The 20196-nt window shown below is 46.6% G+C and overlaps 1 protein-coding gene across 1 annotated transcript in view; it reads right to left on the bottom strand.

Moving 5' to 3' along the window:
* Positions 1 to 20196, bottom strand: part of PTDSS1 (phosphatidylserine synthase 1) — a 65114-nt gene that overhangs the window by 22748 nt on the left and 22170 nt on the right. The window contains exons 3-7 of the mRNA XM_081503120.1: positions 16640 to 16684; positions 13848 to 13972; positions 6559 to 6717; positions 2810 to 2961; positions 627 to 768 (exon numbers count right to left, since the gene is read on the bottom strand). Coding sequence (XP_081359246.1) covers positions 627 to 768; positions 2810 to 2961; positions 6559 to 6717; positions 13848 to 13972; positions 16640 to 16684 — 623 coding nt within the window. The remainder of the gene's footprint in view (positions 1 to 626; positions 769 to 2809; positions 2962 to 6558; positions 6718 to 13847; positions 13973 to 16639; positions 16685 to 20196) is intronic.

The raw sequence follows: 20196 nt of genomic DNA, 5'->3' as shown, positions 1-20196 counted from the left end.
GGAACAATTAACCTGTGAACAGGAGGGTCAATAAAAAAGGCTGCCTCCGGGAGAGAGTTGTTTGGTAATCTCTTTCTGAGACCCCAGGCTGTCTGAATCACTTCAGTCTGCTTGGAAGGAGGGCCTCTTCCCACTGCTGATACCACGCCAGAGGACCAGGGTCCCCAGGGGGCTCCAGTCCCCTCAGGGAGTTTCTTTATTTAGTGCTTCACCAATTACCTAAAGTGGTAACAGCCTTGGTACCATCTTAACACTCAAACACTGAGTCTGGACTATAAAAAAAAAAGCCTTACATTTGTTACTTTGGTCCTGAAAAGAGCGGATAGAAAGCAATCCAATGCCTAACTCACTGGGTGATAGATGCTGAGCACAAGGTTTTTACAGGGAATTTTAATCTGTTTCCAATTTGCAATTCAAAGATCCATATTTTAAAACCTCTTCACAATGAAGCAAGACCTGAAGTGTAACAGCATCACTTGAATTATTCTGTATGTCAGCCTTAGAACAGTACATCTTTTGACGCATGAAGCTGATAAGCAATGTCAACTAGCATGAACCTTAAATCAATGGATGGTTTTTATTTTGGTTTTGTTTTTTCCCTACTTCTGAGCATCTGAAAAAATTACCTGCCAGATGATCATGAAAAGGTATATTCCAGCCACTCTCTGAAATGAAGACTTGGGGTCAAACCACCGCACGTAGGTCCAGCTGGCAGGAGTGAACTGGAGTACTGCTCTTTTGATCTTCCCGGTGGTGGTATGGATGTCCCTGAAAGGAAAAAACAGTTCTGCTGAAAATCCAGAGAGATAAGAAAGAAGGAAAAAAAAAAAACTGCAGTGACTATTTTACAACCAGTACTCAGAACAAAAGATCCCTTCCTGTTTGAGCGTCTCTCCAACAGCGGCCTCTGTTCACAGGTGAGGCGCTGAGAGCGTCACACCTCTTGGGGAGCCTCGGCGAGGACAGGTACAATGCAAAGGCCAGGCCCCTGCAGGGCCATCACCAGTCTGTGAGCTGGTGACAAAAGACGCTGAGGGACACTGAAGACAGAGACTTGGGGCTAGGCCAGGAAGGGTGAGGACGCAGCAGTGACATGACTCCCACCCATGGCTCACCGTCGCCCCCCCAACCTGGGGGCGCATGGTATAACACAGAACATGCTCTGTGTGGGAGGTGACCCATAGCAGCTCCTGGCCCTATAGCTGCTTCAGTTAAGTTTCAGGTGATGAACCGTGACTTTTTTTAGCCTTTCTTAGGTTTCATCCTAGAAATCACTCAATTAAAAAATTTATATTCCCATGATAGAAACAAACAGTCCCACAGGTCACAAATGAGAACACCGAGGCTCCAAGACACGGACTGGCTGATGCCGGCTCACCTCCTAAGCCTCAGAGATGGGGGCAGATTCTGGTCCCCTCGTGGCAGACCAGGAGAGCCGAAATCCAAGGTCGCAGTATTTAATTAATGGTAAAGATTTTTTAATTCAACAAAAACAACATGTCGAGGACCTTCAGGTCTTAGACACCATTTTAGACGCTGAAGGCACAAGGACAAACAGGCCAGGCCTTTCATTCTGGGAGTGGGGAGGGGGTGGGGAGAGGGATGGGAGGGGTAGTACAGGGAAGCCAGGTTTGTTCCTTCACCCACTCTTCCGCCCATCAATAAGCCTGCAGTGAGAAAACCTCCTGCAAGAAGGCTTGCGGCACAAAGCCAGCAAAGAAATAGAGACTATTCCAAAAATAAACAAGAACGAGGAAGGGCCTGTACATAAAAGTGGTGAAACTTCATGGAAAGAGGTAGAGAAAGACGGAGATAAAGATACGGTGTGATGGAGATCTGGATATTTGATGGAGTGAAGAGGTTAATCCAACCTGATCTGTATTCCTTCATGTTTAATGTATCTTGAAACCAGGGGGACTTTTTTGTTCATTTGTTGTGCTTATATCTTGGGAACTTGACAGAATGATTCTCAAGTTAAATTTAAGCATAAATGTATGAAGTTAGGGAAGCATAATGGAGTGTTTAAGGAGCCAGGCAGCCTGATGCAAATTCAGACTCAGCTTGCTAGCTGAATGTCCTTGGGCAAATTACCAAACTGAAACTACAGTACCACCATCCCTAAAATGAAGAGAATGGTGGTGTGTCTACCCCTAGGGTTGATATAAGGCTCAAATGAGATACTGTGTATGAAGGCTGCTGTGAGCAAAACCCAGCGCTGCTACAGATTTTGTTACATTGTATACTGCTCAAAATATATTAAAAAGTCCTTTCAAGTCAGTGGCCAAAGAAAGGATTACTCATGAAAGGGATGGAGCAAACTGGTTAATCAGATACAGTACACTGTGAAATCTCCCCCTTGTATCATATACCAAAATTAATTTGACATGGAATAAATAGGTTACTTATAATCGCCGAGCCCATGGACTTTGTCCTCCGGCCCATGAGAAACCATCACAGGGGAATGACCTGATGGCTCTGATGGTCCCGAGACCATCTCTCAGGCAACGGTGGCGGGAAGGCTTTGAGGGGTTAGCATGGGGACAGGGCAGTCATCAACCCAGCCGTGGGGGGTCAGAATGCAGGCTGAAGAATAAGGATAAGAAAAGAGGGGATGGATTTGAGAAACTCGTAAATGATTCAGCATTTTCTGGATCAGTGCCCGAAACTGGGTTTATAACCATTTTTGAGCTCCAGTGACCAATGTATAATTTACTCGTCATCAGAAAACATACTCATGCTGCGGGCTACTGAGCAGTTAAGTTCACATCATGACAAACGTTGACGTGGGGCCCGGAGGAGGACGACTCACTTGAAGCTTGCCCAGTGGTAAGTCCGCATCTCTAAAAACCGGCAGACGACCATGCCCAGCCAGATGCCGCCCCCGTTGCACAGCAGGATGTCCAGGATGACTTGGTCCCACCAGCACTCAGCAAAATTGGGGAGAAGATGCATGAAGAAAAGCTGGGAAACACGAGAGATGACGGTTGTGAAAAATAAAACAAACCTGGGGTACCATCCTGAAAGATAACATTCCTTTTAACAGTATACTCTTTTGTTCAAACTTGTTGACATTTTAGGTTTCACTGATGTATTAAAAAAATAAAAAATAAAACCAAGTTCTGTAACCAGGTTCTTATTTTTTATTTCATGACGGTTTGCAAATACTGCTAATCCAAACAGTGCATTTTTAAATTTATTTTTAACACAGGGTTTTCAAGAAATGATGCCCCATCTTGAAAAATACTACCAATAAATCACCTTGGCTCATGACAATATAACATGGACCCTGGAGAGGGAAGGGAGCAAAGTTTTCTGAACTGCCTACAGAGCACTGGCAGAAGCCTCGAAACTAGCAGCTTCAGAATTTAAGCTATATATTTTAGAAATGGTCTGCAGATATTTGAATAAAATAGTAAGCTGTAAGTTAGCTTAACAGGAAATCTCACACTAACCAATTTGCAGTGATAATCTTTTATTAAGTGCCTACAATATAGCAATACAAGGTGGTGAGACAAAATGGACCAACGTCCTTGATCTCAAGGGCAGGGGCCAGACTTATTCAGAACCAGACACTTATTCAGAGCCCCAGAACCAGGTAAGCTGTGGCAAGCGGTACAATAGTGACATAAGTGGGAACCGCAGGGACACTGAAGAGATTCATTCTGAGAGATGGCAATTGTGGCAGATTTCTGCAAGGGAGACAGGCTGGAGTGGGGTAGTTAAGGACAGGAATGACTGGTTTCAAGAGATGGAGATGAAAGTGAAGATATTCCAGAAAGAGGGCACAGTGAGATCAACGGTGGAACAGAAGTCTTTTACAGAAATAGTTCTGTCCAAAACAAAGGACCTGTTCGCTGTGTCCAGAGCAGCACAGTGTATGCGTGAAGGCTCGCTTTTAAGAGGGTCTGAAATTATAAAGACGTTGCCTGACAGCTCTCTGGAAAGAGGCAACCCCACAATTATAAACCTCTGAAGTAATAAAATAAGTGCTACAAATTAGAACTATTCATGAAAGCGTTTCATAGACTGTGCACGCAGGTGTGCTGAGTCACTTCAGTTGTATCCAGCTCTGGGCGACCCTATGGACTGTAGCCTACCAGGCTCCTCTGTCCGTGGGACTGTAGGCAAGATTACTGGAGTGGGTTGTCCTGTTCTCCTCCAGGGGATCTTCCCGACCCAGGGATAGAACCCACATCTGTTACATCTCCTGCATTGGCAGGCGGGATCTTTACCACTAGTGCCATGTGGAAAGCCCTTTCATAGGCTGCGACGCAACACAAATACAAGGATTCTGTCTTCCTGATGTGCCTGCTGCTGAGGAGATACAGAACAGCTACTGTGTGTGAGGGCGAGGGGCTGTGGGTGGACCCCTGGCAGCCGCTGCACTGCCTGGGACTGACTCTGAGCCATGTCTGAACTATGACATGGAGCATTAATTCACACGAGGCAGAGAGAAAAACTTCTGCAGGAGCCCATGACACAGACCTGCTGAAACAGGACTCTGCAGGGGAGTGGATGTGGACACACACATCCGCCTGAGGAGCCTTCCTTGAAAGTACCAGGTTCGGGACTGAGATGGCCCAGAAAGAGAGGAGTTGGGGGAGCTGGAGTCACCTTCACTCACTCACTGTGGATCTGGGGGCGTCTGCCTGTGTGAGGCAGAGCCCTGGGGTCTGGGACTGGGTAGGACATGGGCCCTGCCCTCTGGAGGCAAGAGGTTTAGCAGAAGAGAGACACGGGTCACGTATCTATAACATGTGCTGAGTGTTTCAGAGGAGAAGGGCCGGATGCTCCACTTGCAGGGGCACCCACGTGAGCCCGGCCAGTGGAGGACGCGGGGCAGAGAGGGAAGAACTCAGAGGATGGCTTCCTGGGAGGTAAGGACACAGCAACTGTGCAGGGCCGGGAGCAGAGGGCAGGTGAGAGATGACGGGGCGGCTGGGGAGACAGGCTGGGCCCGCTAACACCCCAACATCGGCCTTCACAGGCTGTTCAGAGCCCCCCTCCGCATCCTCATTTTGCTTTAAGAGCAATGGGCAAACAGGGAAGAGTTTATAGTAGAAGGACGTGATGGGGTTGAGGTCTGTAAGGATCACTTTGGAATAGCGTTGCAGGAGCAGACAGGAAATTCAGTGAAGAGGAGAGGAGATTCGATACAAGTGGGAGCAGAGGGATGACCTGGAGAGGTGTCTAGAGAAGAGGCGTCAGGACTGGGGGACGACCAGATGCCGGGGAACAAAGAAAGGGAAGGGCAGGAGGCCAGGGAGGTGAGGAAGGCCGAGCGCCTTGCACAGGTCACAGGGCAGCGAGGTCCTGAGGATGCCTGCAAGTCGGAGAGCGAGTGTGAGGTGCAGGCGCAGGGACACGAGCGTGCTCACAGGCAAGCACCCCTGGATCCACTCTCGGCTCTGAGCTCCGGTTTCAATTGTTATGCTGGGATACACGCCGCCCTTCCAGGTCACGGGGAAGATTCTGGATGATGTACAAACAGTGGCAGGCATTGTTACGGGTTGAATCGTGGCCCCCTTAAAACCCATACGGTGGAGGTCCTAACCTCCAGGGCCTCATCAGGTGGGCTTATTTGGAAATGTAGTCACTGCAGATGTAATTAGCAAGATGGGGTCATCCTGGAGGAGGGTGGGCCCCTAATCCAATATGACTAGTGGCCTCATAGAAAGAACGCCGCGTGAAGGCACATGGGGAGAAGGCCACGTGAGGACAAAGGTGGAGACTGAGGTGATCTACAAGCCAAGGAACACCAGAGGTGGCCAGCAAACCACAAGCAGCGAGGAGAAGCCCAGGACAGGTTATGAAGGCGTGAACCTGGCCTACACCCTGAACTCAGGCTTCCAGCCTCTGGGGCCGTGAAAGGCACATTAATAGAAGTGACTATCTAACCAGTACACTCGCTAAGTTAGGATCAGGGCAATGATGGGCCTGAGCACAATCACTAAAGAATAATGATAATCAAGAAATAACTGTGCACGCAGCCAAATTCTGTTCCCTGGGAATGATTAAGAATAATATAATAACTGAATAAATGACCCAGTTCCCCGAATGTCACTTCACTAATAGTTTTTCAAGAATATATCTCTTAAATTCAGTAAATGAGACAAACTTTTGATTACTGAGATAGTTGAGCTCTACTGGGAATTCATTTTCGGCTACAAAGTGTCCTGGATGCACTCATAAGGTCTTGAACACCACAATTCTATTTATCTCAAACTGGAAACTAGTTAGTGGGTGGAGCACCGATTAACTGCTCAGCGGATGTCCTCATCACCACTGAGTTGTGTTGTGTGGGATTTTAACTCCATTCTTTAGCTCGATTCCAGCTGTTTCTCTTCCAGACTTGTGAGATAGAGCCGGCCTTCAGCTGACAAGGAGCTTCTCCGTGTGTTTGACGAAGGCTTAAAATATCCCTTGGGATTTAAATAGTTTCATACCATAGGAGCTGCAGAACAGATTACGTGACTGCTAACTGACGGACTGTCTTCCTCCTACGTACAAACTGTCCACGCTATAGCATCTAGATAGCAGCCCACGCCCCCTTCTTACCTCCGTCAGCTCCCAGGTTATACTGATTGTCCAGCAGAGACCATAACTTCGGATCAGCAGGGCCTTCATGGCCCAGCCCCAAAAATGTCCAAAGGCAAATATATCAAAGTGGCTGATAATCCTCTCCCAAGTGATGACATGGCAGTTCACAGCATATTCCTGTTTAAGATAAAATGGAAATAATTAGTAATGCTCTAGAAATCATCTTGCTTCAGGGTCTGGACAATAAAATGAAAACAACTGATGTGATCTTGACAACTAATACATGTCCTGCCCAATAAAAAGTTTTAATAACTGAAGATGCTTGAGGAATAATGGACAAGTATTAGAGTTTATACACTATAATTGCTTTGTTCCAAATTGCAAAAGCTTAAATAAAGTGGGAAACAAAATCATTTTACAAAGGCTTAACCCATCTTAAAGAAGTGGCATCACAGAGCCCATGTCACCTGCCCATAGGGCAACTGTGTTAAAGTTAGTAACAAAAACACAGGATCCTAATAAATAAAGAATAAATAGAAACCCAATAGGTTTGGAAATTTAAAAACATACCTCTAAATATGGAGTTAAAAAGAAGTCATAATAGAAATTTAAAATATACTCAGTATTAAATGATAATGAAACTATTACACATCAAAATGATGAGATACAATTAAGCAGAAAATACACACCCTTAAGTGTTTTTATTAGGAAAGAAGAAAAGCTGAAACATCCAACTTCAGAAATTAGAAGAAAGCAGAATTACTCCTCCACTCAACAATGTATAATATTACACAATCTAAATATTTAAACATTATAAAGCTTTCAAGAATTTAGGTTCCATCTCTAATATCTTTTTCTTTTTAATATGTTTTGAAAAACTTTCAAATCAATTTCCTTTTATTTCTGTATTTATTATCAAAGCAGTTATCATATGACAACATTTCTCAGAGAGTTCTACATTTCCCATTCGCTTTTCCCAAATTAATGAGATAGGAAGGAGTAAGATTTCAGTCAGCTGGCGGAGTTCCTGTAAAGTATAATATTTTCAAATTCTAGAAACAATACTCTTTGAAGGAGCAAAAAGAGCAGTGGGGTGTTCCTCTCTCTCTTCTGAAACCCACTGCCTCAGATTTCTGAAGCTTCCTCAGAACAAATGCATTCTAATTTGCAAAGCCAAAAGGACATTTTTAAAAACTGTATTTTTTTCTGATATGGTATGATGATGTGTAAGTGGAAAACCTAGAAAAAAAGAGGGAAAAAATCAATAGGGGTAAGTCAAGATAAGGCTTAAAAAAAGCCAAATAGCACTGCCGTGAGATGAATTCTTTCCAGGCTCTTGAGCACGTGCCTGTCACAGGAATCACAGACCGACAGAGACATCCTCGGCCTAAAGCAGTTACTCGTTAAGTTAAGGAGGGTTCAAGGCCCAGTCAACTCCCGTTTCCGCAGCCGCCCCATCCTCTTATTTATGCTGCAGCGTGCTGCGGAGGGTTAGATAAGAGAGGGTTGAGTTCCGTCTTCAGAAGGCTGCTCTGAGGGCAATCGTGGGTTGAAGACCACTTTGGAGGCCTTTCTACTCTCTAGGAGAATATTTCTGTGCTTCAACAAATGGGAAGGCACTCTGAAGGCACCACAAAGAGCTAAGTGCGTCTGCTGGTGTATAACTATTACATTATCAAATAATCATTAGGAACAAATTTGCCAGTGGTCACATCTGGAAGATCCCGAGGTCGAGGTCCTGGTCGTGGGAGGGACACAGGACGCCACGGTTTAAGGCAGCTGGGGAGCCGCACACACAGGCACAGCCCTGGAAGCGGGAGGAAGGGGCGTGCAGCGAGGACTCCGAGGGCCATGCAGGGAGGTGGGAGTAAGCACGGAGTGAGGACTCCAGGGGACGACGGAGCCCGCCCTCCCAGCCGACCCACCGCTGGTCTGGACGGCTGCACCTCTCTGCTGTTTGCCCAACACTAGACCAAATACCAAGTCCTGTTCACTTTACCTCCCAATGTATTTTTTCTTCCAACTCGATGCCAGTTATTTCTTGCTTAGACACCTGCAATAGCTTTCTAAAACTATAAAATGTATAGCTGACACTCTGACTACCTACCTTCAGCTGTAAAGATGTTAACAGGTCTCTCCGTAATCAGTTCTCTACAAATGAAATGATTTTGCAGATCATAAATCAGACAGTTTTGGGTGTGTGTGTGCTTGGGGGCATATGTGTGTTTGGGGGCGTGTGCATGTTTGGGAATGTGTGTGTGTTCGGGTGTGTGTGGGTTTGGGTGTGTGTGTGTTTGGGGATGTGTGCATGTTTGGGGGGGGTGTTTGGGAGTGTGTGCATATTTGGGGATGTGTCTAGGGGTATGTGTGTGTGGAGATATGTGCATGTTTGTTTGGGTGTGCACGTTTGGAGGTATGTGCATGTTTCAGGATTTGTTTGGAGCTGTGTGCATGTTTGAGTGTGTGTGTTTGGAGGCATGTGCATGTTTGGGTATGTGTGTGTTTGGAGCTGTGTGCATGTTTGGGGGGGGTTGTGTTTAGACGTGTGTGCATGTTTGGGGGGTGTGTGTTTGGAGGTGTGCATGTTTGGGTGTGTGTGTGTTTGGAGATGTGTGCATGTTTGAAGGGGTGTGTGTTTGGAGGTGTGTGCATGTTTGTGTGTGTGTGTGTTTGTGTGTGTGTGTTTGTGTGTGTGTGTTTGGAGGTGTGAGCATGTTTGGGGATGTGTGCGTATATGGGGGTGTGCATGTCTGGGGGTGTTTGAGGGTGTTTGGGGGTATGTGGTGTGTGCATGTTTTGGAGTATGTGCATGCATGGGTATGTATGTTTAGGGGTGTGTATGTTTGGGGGTGTGTTTGGGGATGTGTGCATGTTTAGGGAGGGTGTGTGTGGGGGGTGAGTGAGGGTGTGTGCGTGTTCTGGGGTTGAGTGTGTCTGGGGTGTGTTTTTAGGTATGTTTGGGGGGGTGTGTTTGGGTGCGTGTGCGTGTGTGCATGTGTGTGTGTGTGTATGTGTGTTTGGAAGGGCAGCCTTCCCAGTATGGAAGGATCTTGGGCCTCCTGCCCTGCTCTGTCGCTCACTCCTCCCTGGGGAAGCTGGTGACCATGGAAGCAGAAAGGACACATGTACCCACCCTCTTTAGGGTCCCCTCTTGGGAAATTACTAGCGTACACACAGCACAGGCTCCCATCAGCCCCCTCACCCTTGGAGGAATTTTTGTGAGTCGGGTTCTGCCCTGTGGGAGGAAGCCCGTGGATGTCCAATGGGACAGGGGAGCAGAAACCTAATTCTGCTGCAAAACCTAATTCTGGTGCAAGCGATTAGCACCGCCCACGTGGCCCGGGTCTAAAGCCATCTGCTCCACTGAGCTTTAACCAGGAAGAAGTCAGCTATTGTACACTCTTCTTTCCCCCGTTTTCAAAACTGGACTGGAGATGGGGCATAATGTTTACTGACCCGCTAAAGTATCAGTTGAGATCAGGTACCTCCTCTGCTTGTAAACCCTCAGGGTCTCTTACTACATTCTCAAAGTACTCCTACCTCCTTGTCCACACCTCCCAGCCTCAGGAACGGCCCTCCTCTGCCTCTCATTCCTTCTCTCCTTTACTCTTGACTCATCCTAGGTCCCCAGGTGGGGACTCCATGCAGACTGATCCTTCTTCCTGAACAATGGCCTCGGCCCCCTATTCTCCCACTTTGCTTGGCTAATTCCCACTCACTTTCTAGTTGTCAGCTTAGACAGCGTCACCCACTCAATGGACAAGAATCTGAGCAAACTCTGGGAGATAGTGGAGGACAGAGGAGCCTGGTGTGCTGCAGTCCAGGTCACAAGAGTGGGACACAACTTAATGACTGAACAACAACAACAACAATAAACATCAGCTCTTACAGAGGCGTTCCTTGACCTCTCAGACTAGACAAGTTCTAATAGCACCGTATCTTTTTCTTTATCCCACTGCACTGTATACTGAAATCATTACATTTTCTTGATTCTATGACACATCTTTTTCACATTTAGCATTTTGAGAACTGGCTGGATATTTCAATGTATTGGGCTTCCCTGGTAGCTCAGCTGGTAAAGAATCCACCTGCAATGCAGGAGATGCTGGTTCGATTCCTGGGTCAGGAAGATCCTCTGGTGAAGGGACAGGCTACCCACTCCAGTATTCTTGGGCTTCCCTGGTGGCTTAGCTGGTAAAGAATCTGCCTGCAATGCACGAGACCTGGGTTCGATCCCTGGGTTGGGAAGATCCCCTGGAGAAGAGAACGGCTACCCACTCCAGTATTCTGGCCTGGAGAATTTCATGGACTATATAGTCCATGGGGTCGCAATGAGTCGGACACGACTGAGCTACTTTCACTTTCAATGTATTACAATGTTTGGTGCATATTTCGCTTTTCTCCTCCCAAGTCATATCTGTGATTGATAGTGCATCTTACAATGGATGCTGACCTCCTGACCCTGTGATCATGCTTAACATTATAAAAGAGAGACCTCCAGACACTGTGTAGCCTTGTGTGATACACTGCACCATCTACGAGCAGCCCTGCCATGGAAACCTGCCTGGAATCTGGATCCCATCCAGCCTCTACATCTAACTTCCAGTGTAGAGGAAATACAGGGAGGCAGAGGGATGCATTAATAATACCCTGGAAATGCAAGCTGCAAAATCCAGACGTGAGACACTCCATGCAATAAACAATACAGTGTCTTTCACAAATAAATATTGATGGTAAACGAAAGCATGGAGGGACTGCATATTAAGAGATACAAGAGCTGCAACAAAGGCAATATGGGGACCTTGTCTGGATCCTAATTCGAACAAGTCAACCATTAAAAAAAAAGAAACCTTTATGAGACAACTGGGTAAGAGATGTGAACACCACATACTCTTAACTTTAAGCAACTAAAAATGGCATTGTGGTTATGTTTTTAAAAATCCATATATTTAGATATTGATGTCTGACAATAAGATGTGTGTGTGTGTTAGAGGAAGTGAGAGGGTGGGATGAAACAAGATTAGGCATGTGCTGATAAAATTTTTAAAACTTATCGAAGTTATCTTAAACAATTCTCTAAGAAAAAGAGCCAGCAATTAATTTAATTTGCCTTCTTGTAGATTCTAAGCCCCGAGAGGACAGGGAGTGAGGGGGCCTTCCCCCCACCACCACCAACATGGTGTCCAGCACATAGGAAAGGCCCAGCAAGCATTTACTAAACAACAGACTGCTGCTCCAGACGACCCAATCTATAAATCAGATGGGCTTGAAAGCTTGTCTGAAGCTTAGATCACATATTTTTGAACAGAATAAATATTAGGAACGTAGCAAACTTTCCAGAAAATTACATAAAAGACTGCCTCTAATAGGATTGCAATGACCGCCCTGCCAACCCCAAGTTATAATATTTATTTTCAGGGGGAAGGGGGTGTCAGCAATTCAACATGTGACACCTGCCATGGACTAGAGCCTGGTATCAGGATTAGGAACCGGTGGTGGCTGAAGGAATGGGGAGGGCAGAGGGCCCAGGGAACCAAGGACTAGAGGCTTCTGTCTTACATAAGACACTTCTCCTCACCACAGGTCCTAAAAAAGGAATGCGTTTCTCTAGAGCCATCAATGAACAGGTCCTCAGAACTGTAAAAGGTTACTTTAAGGAAGTAAAAAGTGACGAGGAATTAGACATGGAGAAGACTGAGGCCAGGCTAGCACCAGCTGGAATTCTAGAAGCTGAAAACTGCCTCTGGCTTTGCTTTGTTTGCTGAGAAAGAATTAGCCAGTCCTTGGAAACCAGATTTTAAATGCCAGTGTTAGCTCTTTGGGGGACTGTAATTATTGACATGACAATTGCATGTCCTGTGACGTTAAGCTCCTAAGGAAGGTGGATGTCAAAATGTTATGAGATTTCATCTCCCCCACCCACTGTGAGAACAAGCCTGGCACACCAGCAAATCTACCTGTAAGTTAGTTCATCACATGACCATTTTGACTCAAGAAACTCGTGGTGGGTAATAACTATAACCTGGGATATCCTTCTCCTAGTCTCTGTTTCATAAGACACCTGGGAGCGTCAAACACTTGTTATTGTAACTATATGTGTGAGGCATGTCCTAAGGGGAAGTGTAGGTTTTGGACCCAGATGGATCTTATTTTAAGCTTCTATTTCCTCCTTGGTAAAATGGGGATATGAACATATACACTATATGTAAAGCACTATATATAAAGCACCCAGCTCAGCCTGGCTGAACAGACAATCCACAATCAACAACTGTTGTCAACCTCAGCCTAACTGTTATGATCAGCATCATCAGAAACTGGAGTCACCCTGTACCTTTCTCTTCCCTTAGAGGAAGAATCTCAAGACAGACTTTGCTCCTTGAGACTTTCAAATAATTTTTGACCTTCTTATTTTTGTCTTTAACACGTCCTTTATAAAAGTTAAAGATAAAATCTGGAAATACCATTCCAAGAAGAGTCTGACCAATCTCGACTATGCTAGAATGATCACTTTTTAGACTTTTAGCTAAATCCCTCTGTACTGCATTCCTGCTTGTTAAACAAGGACCCATCTATGGCCTAAATGTCTGTTCTTTTTTTTTTGATTGTCGTTAGATATTTCTTCAACCTGTACTAAACGTCAGGCCTTTTAAAAATTGAAAAAGGAATAGTATTACAGTATAAAGTAATGTCTTCACTAAAAGCCAAAGCACATTAGTCATTTTAGCCAAGAACAAAATTATTTATTGTGGCTCCATAAAAGTAATGAGTGAAATAGCCTCCCTCATTACAACTTGGCCCCTTCATGGCAAGCAGGTGGGAAGGATCGGGGCATCAGAGCTGGAGTCGGGGGGCATAGGGGCTGCGGGAGACACTGACGGAGCTGAGCTGCCACCACTGGAGGACCTGGGGCGTGCGAAGCACCATGTTAGGCCTTCGGTTAGGTCACAGTAAACATCCAAGATAAGTATTATGTCACTTTACAAAAGAGGGAACAGGCTACAGGTCCACAGCCCAAGGCCACACGGCTCACAACTGTCAGGGGCAGAGTTCCCACCTATGGCCGATGGGGCTGATGGTAACGTTCATCTCTTCCTACCACCCACCTTGGGGCCAAGAGAGGATTCACATCCCTGGACTGGATCACTCGTCATGAAACCAGGCACCACACCAGCCCACCCAGAGACTGGTACCGAGGTTATCTACGTAGGAAATATGGGAAAAATTTCTACGTAGGGCCAATTTAAGATGTGAAGCCTACACCCAAGGGGTCAACCAGCTTCTCTAACACACAGCGGACAAGCACATACCATGACGTCTGCTTCCCTTGTGGCATAGCGAAGGTTCGGATCCAGCCAGTACATGAGGGATTTGACCTGCTCGAAGTTCAGGAACAGGAGGAACACCAGGAACAGGAAGTAGAGCACGCTGAGCCCTGCGGGGAACAAGAAACATCCTCAGGTCCAGGGAGGGAGCCGGTGTCAGACGGAAACTCGACTCGCTCACGCCCCAAGCAGACACTGGTGCTGAGACAGGCGCTGTGGAGACCCCTCGCGTGACAGGCTGGCCTTTCCTTCGATGAGAATTTGACACTCGGTCCTTATCTAGACCCAAGGGTGGAGTGACCCCCTCTGAGAAAGGGATGCTGACACTGGGAGCTGGAGGGGGGCAGACGACCAGCGAGGGGGTGGGCAAGTGGACCTGGCACTCAGGCCGGGAAGGCAGGCAGAGGCGAGCGGGCGGGTTCCTGGAAAGAGGGCCCGCGGCCCACACGTGGCTGGCAGCTGGCAGAGACGGGAAGGGAGTGAGGCCACTAGGAAGGGATGGCCAGGGCTCAGGGCTACCGCGAAGACCGCAGACGTGACCTTAAGTCAAAGGAGGAGCCCTTGCTGGGATCCAAATAGGAAAATGAGGCGACCCAGGGAACACTTCAAGAGATGGACTCTGGCCACTTGCGTGCAGACTGGACTGGAGGTGGGCAAGGAAGGCCTGGCAGATGGCCCGGTTTGGGGTTTGAGGGATAAGAGGTGGCCCAGGGTCAGTCATCACCCCCCTTACACCCTACATTAACCCCTGTGGGCATTATGATACAGTCACATCACATCGTAACTGGTAGCCTAATAATCGCCCCACGTCATTTGAAAAAGAAAGTCAATAATCTACTGTAAGAAGGCAAAAGCCTGCAAAGACATTTTAGAAAGACCTGAGAACCAGCCACCAATGGCTTTGTTACTTTCCCTCTTCTTTTCGAATCTGCTGGGATGAAAATGCTTATGGAGGACATCTAGACACTGTGATACAAACGACCTTGGACCGCAGCACCCCATCCAAAGTGGGCTGGCACCGGTCCCCAGGGAGCCACTCCAGAGGAGAGAGTGTCCGTGGCTGGAATGGAATCCTCTGAGGTGGCTACAGCGCAGGCTGGCAGACGGGGCCTCTCCTGGTCCTCGGGGCGGGGGGGTAGCTGAGAGTACACGGCTGACTCGGTCGTGTATCCCAGGGCCCAGGGCGCATGCATTTTTAGACAAGTCTATAGGATAGCCTTCTTATGTATTATTATGTACCAGCTACTTTTACAGACTTTCACTGCAAATACCCACTACACCTTCTTATTATGACCCTTATGAAATAATTATTTTGGGATACAAAGAAAGTGTGGACCAGGAGGCTCCGTGAACGAGAGTTCACAGTTGTGCTTCAACATCCCTGAAGGCCTGAATATTATAGGTAAAACTGTGTGTGTGTGTACACTGGGAAAGGGTCTATAGTTCTCATCAGGTTATCAAAGGGTTCCAGGACTCCAGGGAAGAAATAAAACTGCTCATTACCTAGAATGGACCATATGAAATTAGAAAAAGATGTAGCCATCTAGCTGAAAATGACTCACAACTTTTAAGTGGCCATGTTAAGTCTATGAGCTGTAAGTATAATACAACCAGAGCTATCTTGTAAGTAATGGAAATGAGTCACATACTTACCTGCAAAAAAAATCCTCCCGTGGCATCCCCCGGCCCTTCCCAAGCCCTGTGGTCCCATCTGTGCCCAGCTCTGCCTCTCATGGCCTAGCTGCTTCCCGGCATCTTTGCCTGGATCCTTCTTTTCAGGCAGGTTTCTGCTTAAGCACACTTCCTTCGAGCCTCCCATCACCCACAAGTGAAAGCGGCTACTTGGTCAATGTCGCTTCTTGTGGTTTTAATAAAATTCCTGCCACTCGGAGATATCTGCTCTGCTCAGATTACTGATTTGTTGTTTCCCAGTGCGCTTGCTACAGCTGCCCTCCCTCCCCGGGGCCCCTCCGCCTGCAGGCTCAGGGCCACAGTAGCCACCCACTCGGGACTCGGTGAACACCTGCAGAGCGCATGACCGAGACTCACCACTGAATTCAGAGAGACTTACTTATGATCTCTGAAGGGTGAAAAATAAACAGACTTGAGCATAATCTCCATTTTAAGGGTCCCTTTGCGTAAGATTACCCTTTCTGAACCTTGAATAATTTTTTTGGATGATTACTTAGGTAAGATGAAGCCAAGCCCCAAAGTTTTGAAGATTAGATTTAAATCCACTTGGGTGGTTTTACTCTTTGGACTAGAAATCAAGTAATCGTTGTAAGAGACCCAACACGTATATGCGATGCTCATCACTACACCGTAGTTCAAATCAGGGCTCTTTGCTAAGACCTCTCCTTTTCTGAGTTTTTCCCACTTGTGACACTGGCGAGATTGCTTGGGTTTCAGTCTCTCCTGGATGCTGACGAGGCAAACACGCTCATACGATGCACGTGAGCTTCACTAGCGAAGAGCAACGTCAGGAAGAACAAGCCACATTCCCTCACATCAGATCCAGTGCCTTAACGGACAGCAGTGCTGGGAGGTTGAGGGGGTGGGAGGGATTGAAACAGTTCATGTGTATGAGAATTTCCACTGTCACCAGCGGGTTATTTTGCGGCAAAGCATTTTAATAACAAACTGATACCAGGAACAAAAAAAAAGTAAAAAACTATTAGGTTTTACAGTAGAGCAGTAAGAAAAACTGCTCTAACGTACAGGAAAAAAGATCTGTTGAGAGTAGAATGGATTTTGAAACTGACTAATGTGTAACTCACCAAAGACCATTCGCCACAAGGCCGGATGAGGCCGCGTAAAGGGACCTGCGGAGATAACAATACAAGGTCAGAACAGACTGCTTCCAAACCAAGACCAAAATAAAGACAGTGCTGCTGATTTCCACAGAGATAAGGGGTTAAAAAACCTCTCTACTGTCAAAACTTTTTTCTAGGAAAATTCTGAGAGGTCAAAGTCTAGGTTGAAAGATTTTATCTACATTGTAACAACTGTCCCCACAATTGTAACAGGCATGAATCTCAACAGAGGCTTTTTTTTTTTTCTTAAAGCTTTGTCTTCAGAATCAGATGATAACTTCCCATGGACACAATGAGAGTGAGTAGGTCACCAGACCAGCCTTTCACTGCATGTAATACTTACTGGATCTTAACAAGAAACCTCACAGCTCCATTCTGGACATCCTGTGTGTATGTGAGAGAGAGAGACAGACAGATGGAATCGTGTGTTTGTGTCAGACAGACAGACAGACAGGACTGTGACAGACCGACAGTAAAAGAGAGAAAACACTGTGCTTGTGAAACAAGTGAGATGGGGAGCAACACTGAGAACAAACCCTTGGAGCCCAGGAACAAGCTGGTGCGGGGGCCTTTGATCATTACCTCTGATAACAAAATACCTCTGACCAGTTCAGATACCCAGATACAGATTTCACAAAACGGAAGCCAAAATTTCGCAGGATGAAACTTAACTACAAGTGATATAACAATAGGCTGCCTTCTATTTTATCGCATTAAAAAGAAAAAAAAGTAATAGAAGATGAATGAAGTAATCTGGGCCTTGATCCACTAAACTGATTGACCACTAACTGAAGGGTTACAGCTGGCAAACACTGACCACTGTTCTAGAGGGCCCCTGACCTGTTCTGGGGCTGCCCAGGCCTTCCTGCACTTGGAGGATTTCCAGCAGTGTGATCCCTTATCTCCAGGAGAGAGGCCAGAACTTGCAGCCCAGCCTTCTTTATAATTGGGTCCCGATCCTATAGCTGCACCTGTGCCAGGGAACATCAGGGGCTGGGGACAGTGGAAGGAAGTATGCAGAGCGCTCCTTTCCCCGATCCATCCTTGTGATCCTGGCCGGCAGGGACAGTGGTGGGAGGCGGCACCCCTCACGCTGGCGAGGCTGGCGCTGGTAACACTACAGCAGGGGCAGTTCCATTCAGCACACACGGCAGACGTGACAGTGGGACAGACTACGGTCAAGGCTCACTCATAGTCTAGGTCTGGGTGATGCGCCAGCTCAGATCAGGGTTAGCTGGCGCGGGGTGGGGGAGGGTGGGGGGTGCTGTCTTCCTAGCCTTCCCAGGATTCCTCCAGCCAGTTAACATCTGAGAACAGGCTCTTGCATCAGCCGAGTCAGCTTCTGTTGCTTGTGACCTGGAATCCTCCCTGAAGCAAACATTACATTGTAATTTTTATTTTGTAACTCATTCCAAATGGCCTATTTCTTCTTAAAAAGGCTACACTGAAACATATTCTAACTGCTTTCTTTGGATGAACCAAATTCATATGAGGAATACTGACTCAGATTCTAGGTTTACATGTTGAGAGTTCCAAAGTTAAGTTTGTGAAGGACTCTGCTTCATCCAAGCGAATATGGTGTCTGAATTTTGGATGGCAAGCAGCGAGAGCTCAGATACTGAGGAATTTAATAACAGGTTAACTCTGTTCGATTTCTGAGTTCTGACAGCAAAGATTCGGACTGCAAGGGATACCTGTATTCTTTTTAATCAGCTGATTTTTTTCTCAAAAAAGGCAAAGTGAAGCACAGAAACCAGAATCCCCTTCCAGGTAACACAACCTGGTTAACTTTCTTTGCAAATTATTGGAAAATTGATGGTTACCTTTGTCATCTTTTAAGTTAATTTTCTCCTTCAAATGCTCTTCTTCACTGATGCTAGGTAATAGCTTCACTTGTCACCAGGAATGACTTGTCTTTCAGTAGCAGTCTGGCTTGCAAGCGTTACTCCATGCAAAGTACTGAATTAACCTTTCAGACAGAACGGGGACCCCAGCTTTCTCTATGATTTCCTTTTACAAGGTGAAACTCTGAAACCCGAACATCTATTATTTGGCTTGCAAGGGAATTCCATGCCCAATCTATACTTTAAAACCACATAGTGTTATTTTCAAGAGTGCTCCTGATTCTAACAGTCAGCAGTGCTTTCCTTAACCCTTACTAGGTAGCAGGCTGGGGGATGAGACACACTACCCCTTAGTCGTCCTGGCAGATGATGTGAGGACCACCATCTTTCCCTTTCTAAAGATAAAGGCATCAGGGCATAAGGAACTCACTCAGGGCCACACCTCTCCAGGACTCCACTTCAGGTCTGGAGAACCCGTGGTACTTTTCCATCAACTGCCAGAACTGGGCCAGCTCGGGAGACCGGGGCCGGGAAGGGGGCACAGAGTGGAGGGTCTGAGCCAGGACTGTCTCGGGGCCAGGAGACGGGCAGAGAGAAACAAGCTAGTGAATGGAGCTTAGCGCCGCTCTGATGTGGTAAGGTCTGGAAAGATGGGAAGGATGAGAGAGAGGGAACTGATACAAGACCCTGCACACTGACCAGTTTTCTACTGACCAATTTTCTCCAAAGTCATCGTTGGCCTGTGGTTACTTTAAGAGTGGCCTTCTGAAAGCAGAACTCAGCCCTTTCTTCTAGCTAACCCTAAGCAGGGGCTCAGAGTAAATAAGAGGATAGGGTGGTTGAGGAATGTGGCGTTGATGGGGCCTTAAGCTCTCTGCAACCCAATGTGTAACTGCTTCAGCTCAAGACTTACGTCTCCCTGTCCGCCTGTCATTCCTGATATAGACATGTCCCAGGGCCTGGAAAGAGAATGTCCATCTTACTGCACTGCAGTTCGGTTTTTTAAAGCCTTATCTTGATTTACAGCTATGGAATTTTCCCCTCTTTTCTCCAATATCCCACCTATATACCATAACGTTACATCATAAATGTTTCTCATAAAATATGACATTTAAAACTGCCCCTTCTGCCTTGCATTTGATCTGAGGAAGACTTCAGAAATCTGATGCGGGGGGTTTCAAAAGAGACAGCGGAGCCCCAAGGAGCTCTGCCCTGAACTGAGTGGACGGGAACAGACAACCTGGGCCTTTTACCTACAAAAGGTGAGATAAAAGGCCAGCCTGGAATGCTAGGTGACCTTTCAGGAGCTAACTTTAAACCCAATCCAGGCCTTATTTCAGTCGTCCAATCCCTCCTCTTCTTTCTAAGAAGAAACTCTGAATGCTTTTGTGTAGTATTTTCAGAAGTAGATGCCAGCAGTATTACTCACAAACAGTAGTCTCTTCACTATCAGAGACAATAATATTGCTAAAAGTACTACTTTGCCTTTTAAAAGACAGAGGATGAGGCTGGCAGTTTCCTATAGGATAAGCCTTGATATTCATGCTCGCTGGCGTTCACGCACACTTGGCTACGCCAATCAAGTCACCTCTAAAACCACGCCTCCTACAGCATCCACCTGCCCAGGTGGGCAGAGCCATCCTGGACCATTTACCTCATCCCAATGCCTGCCCACAG

This window comes from Giraffa tippelskirchi, chromosome 6, assembly GCF_054371585.1.
Source record: "Giraffa tippelskirchi isolate mGirTip1 chromosome 6, T2T-mGirTip1v1.2.pri, whole genome shotgun sequence".
NCBI classification, from domain to species: domain Eukaryota; kingdom Metazoa; phylum Chordata; class Mammalia; order Artiodactyla; family Giraffidae; genus Giraffa; species Giraffa tippelskirchi.
Note: the sequence above shows the minus strand (reverse complement) of the source record. Positions and strands in the feature narration are given on the sequence as shown.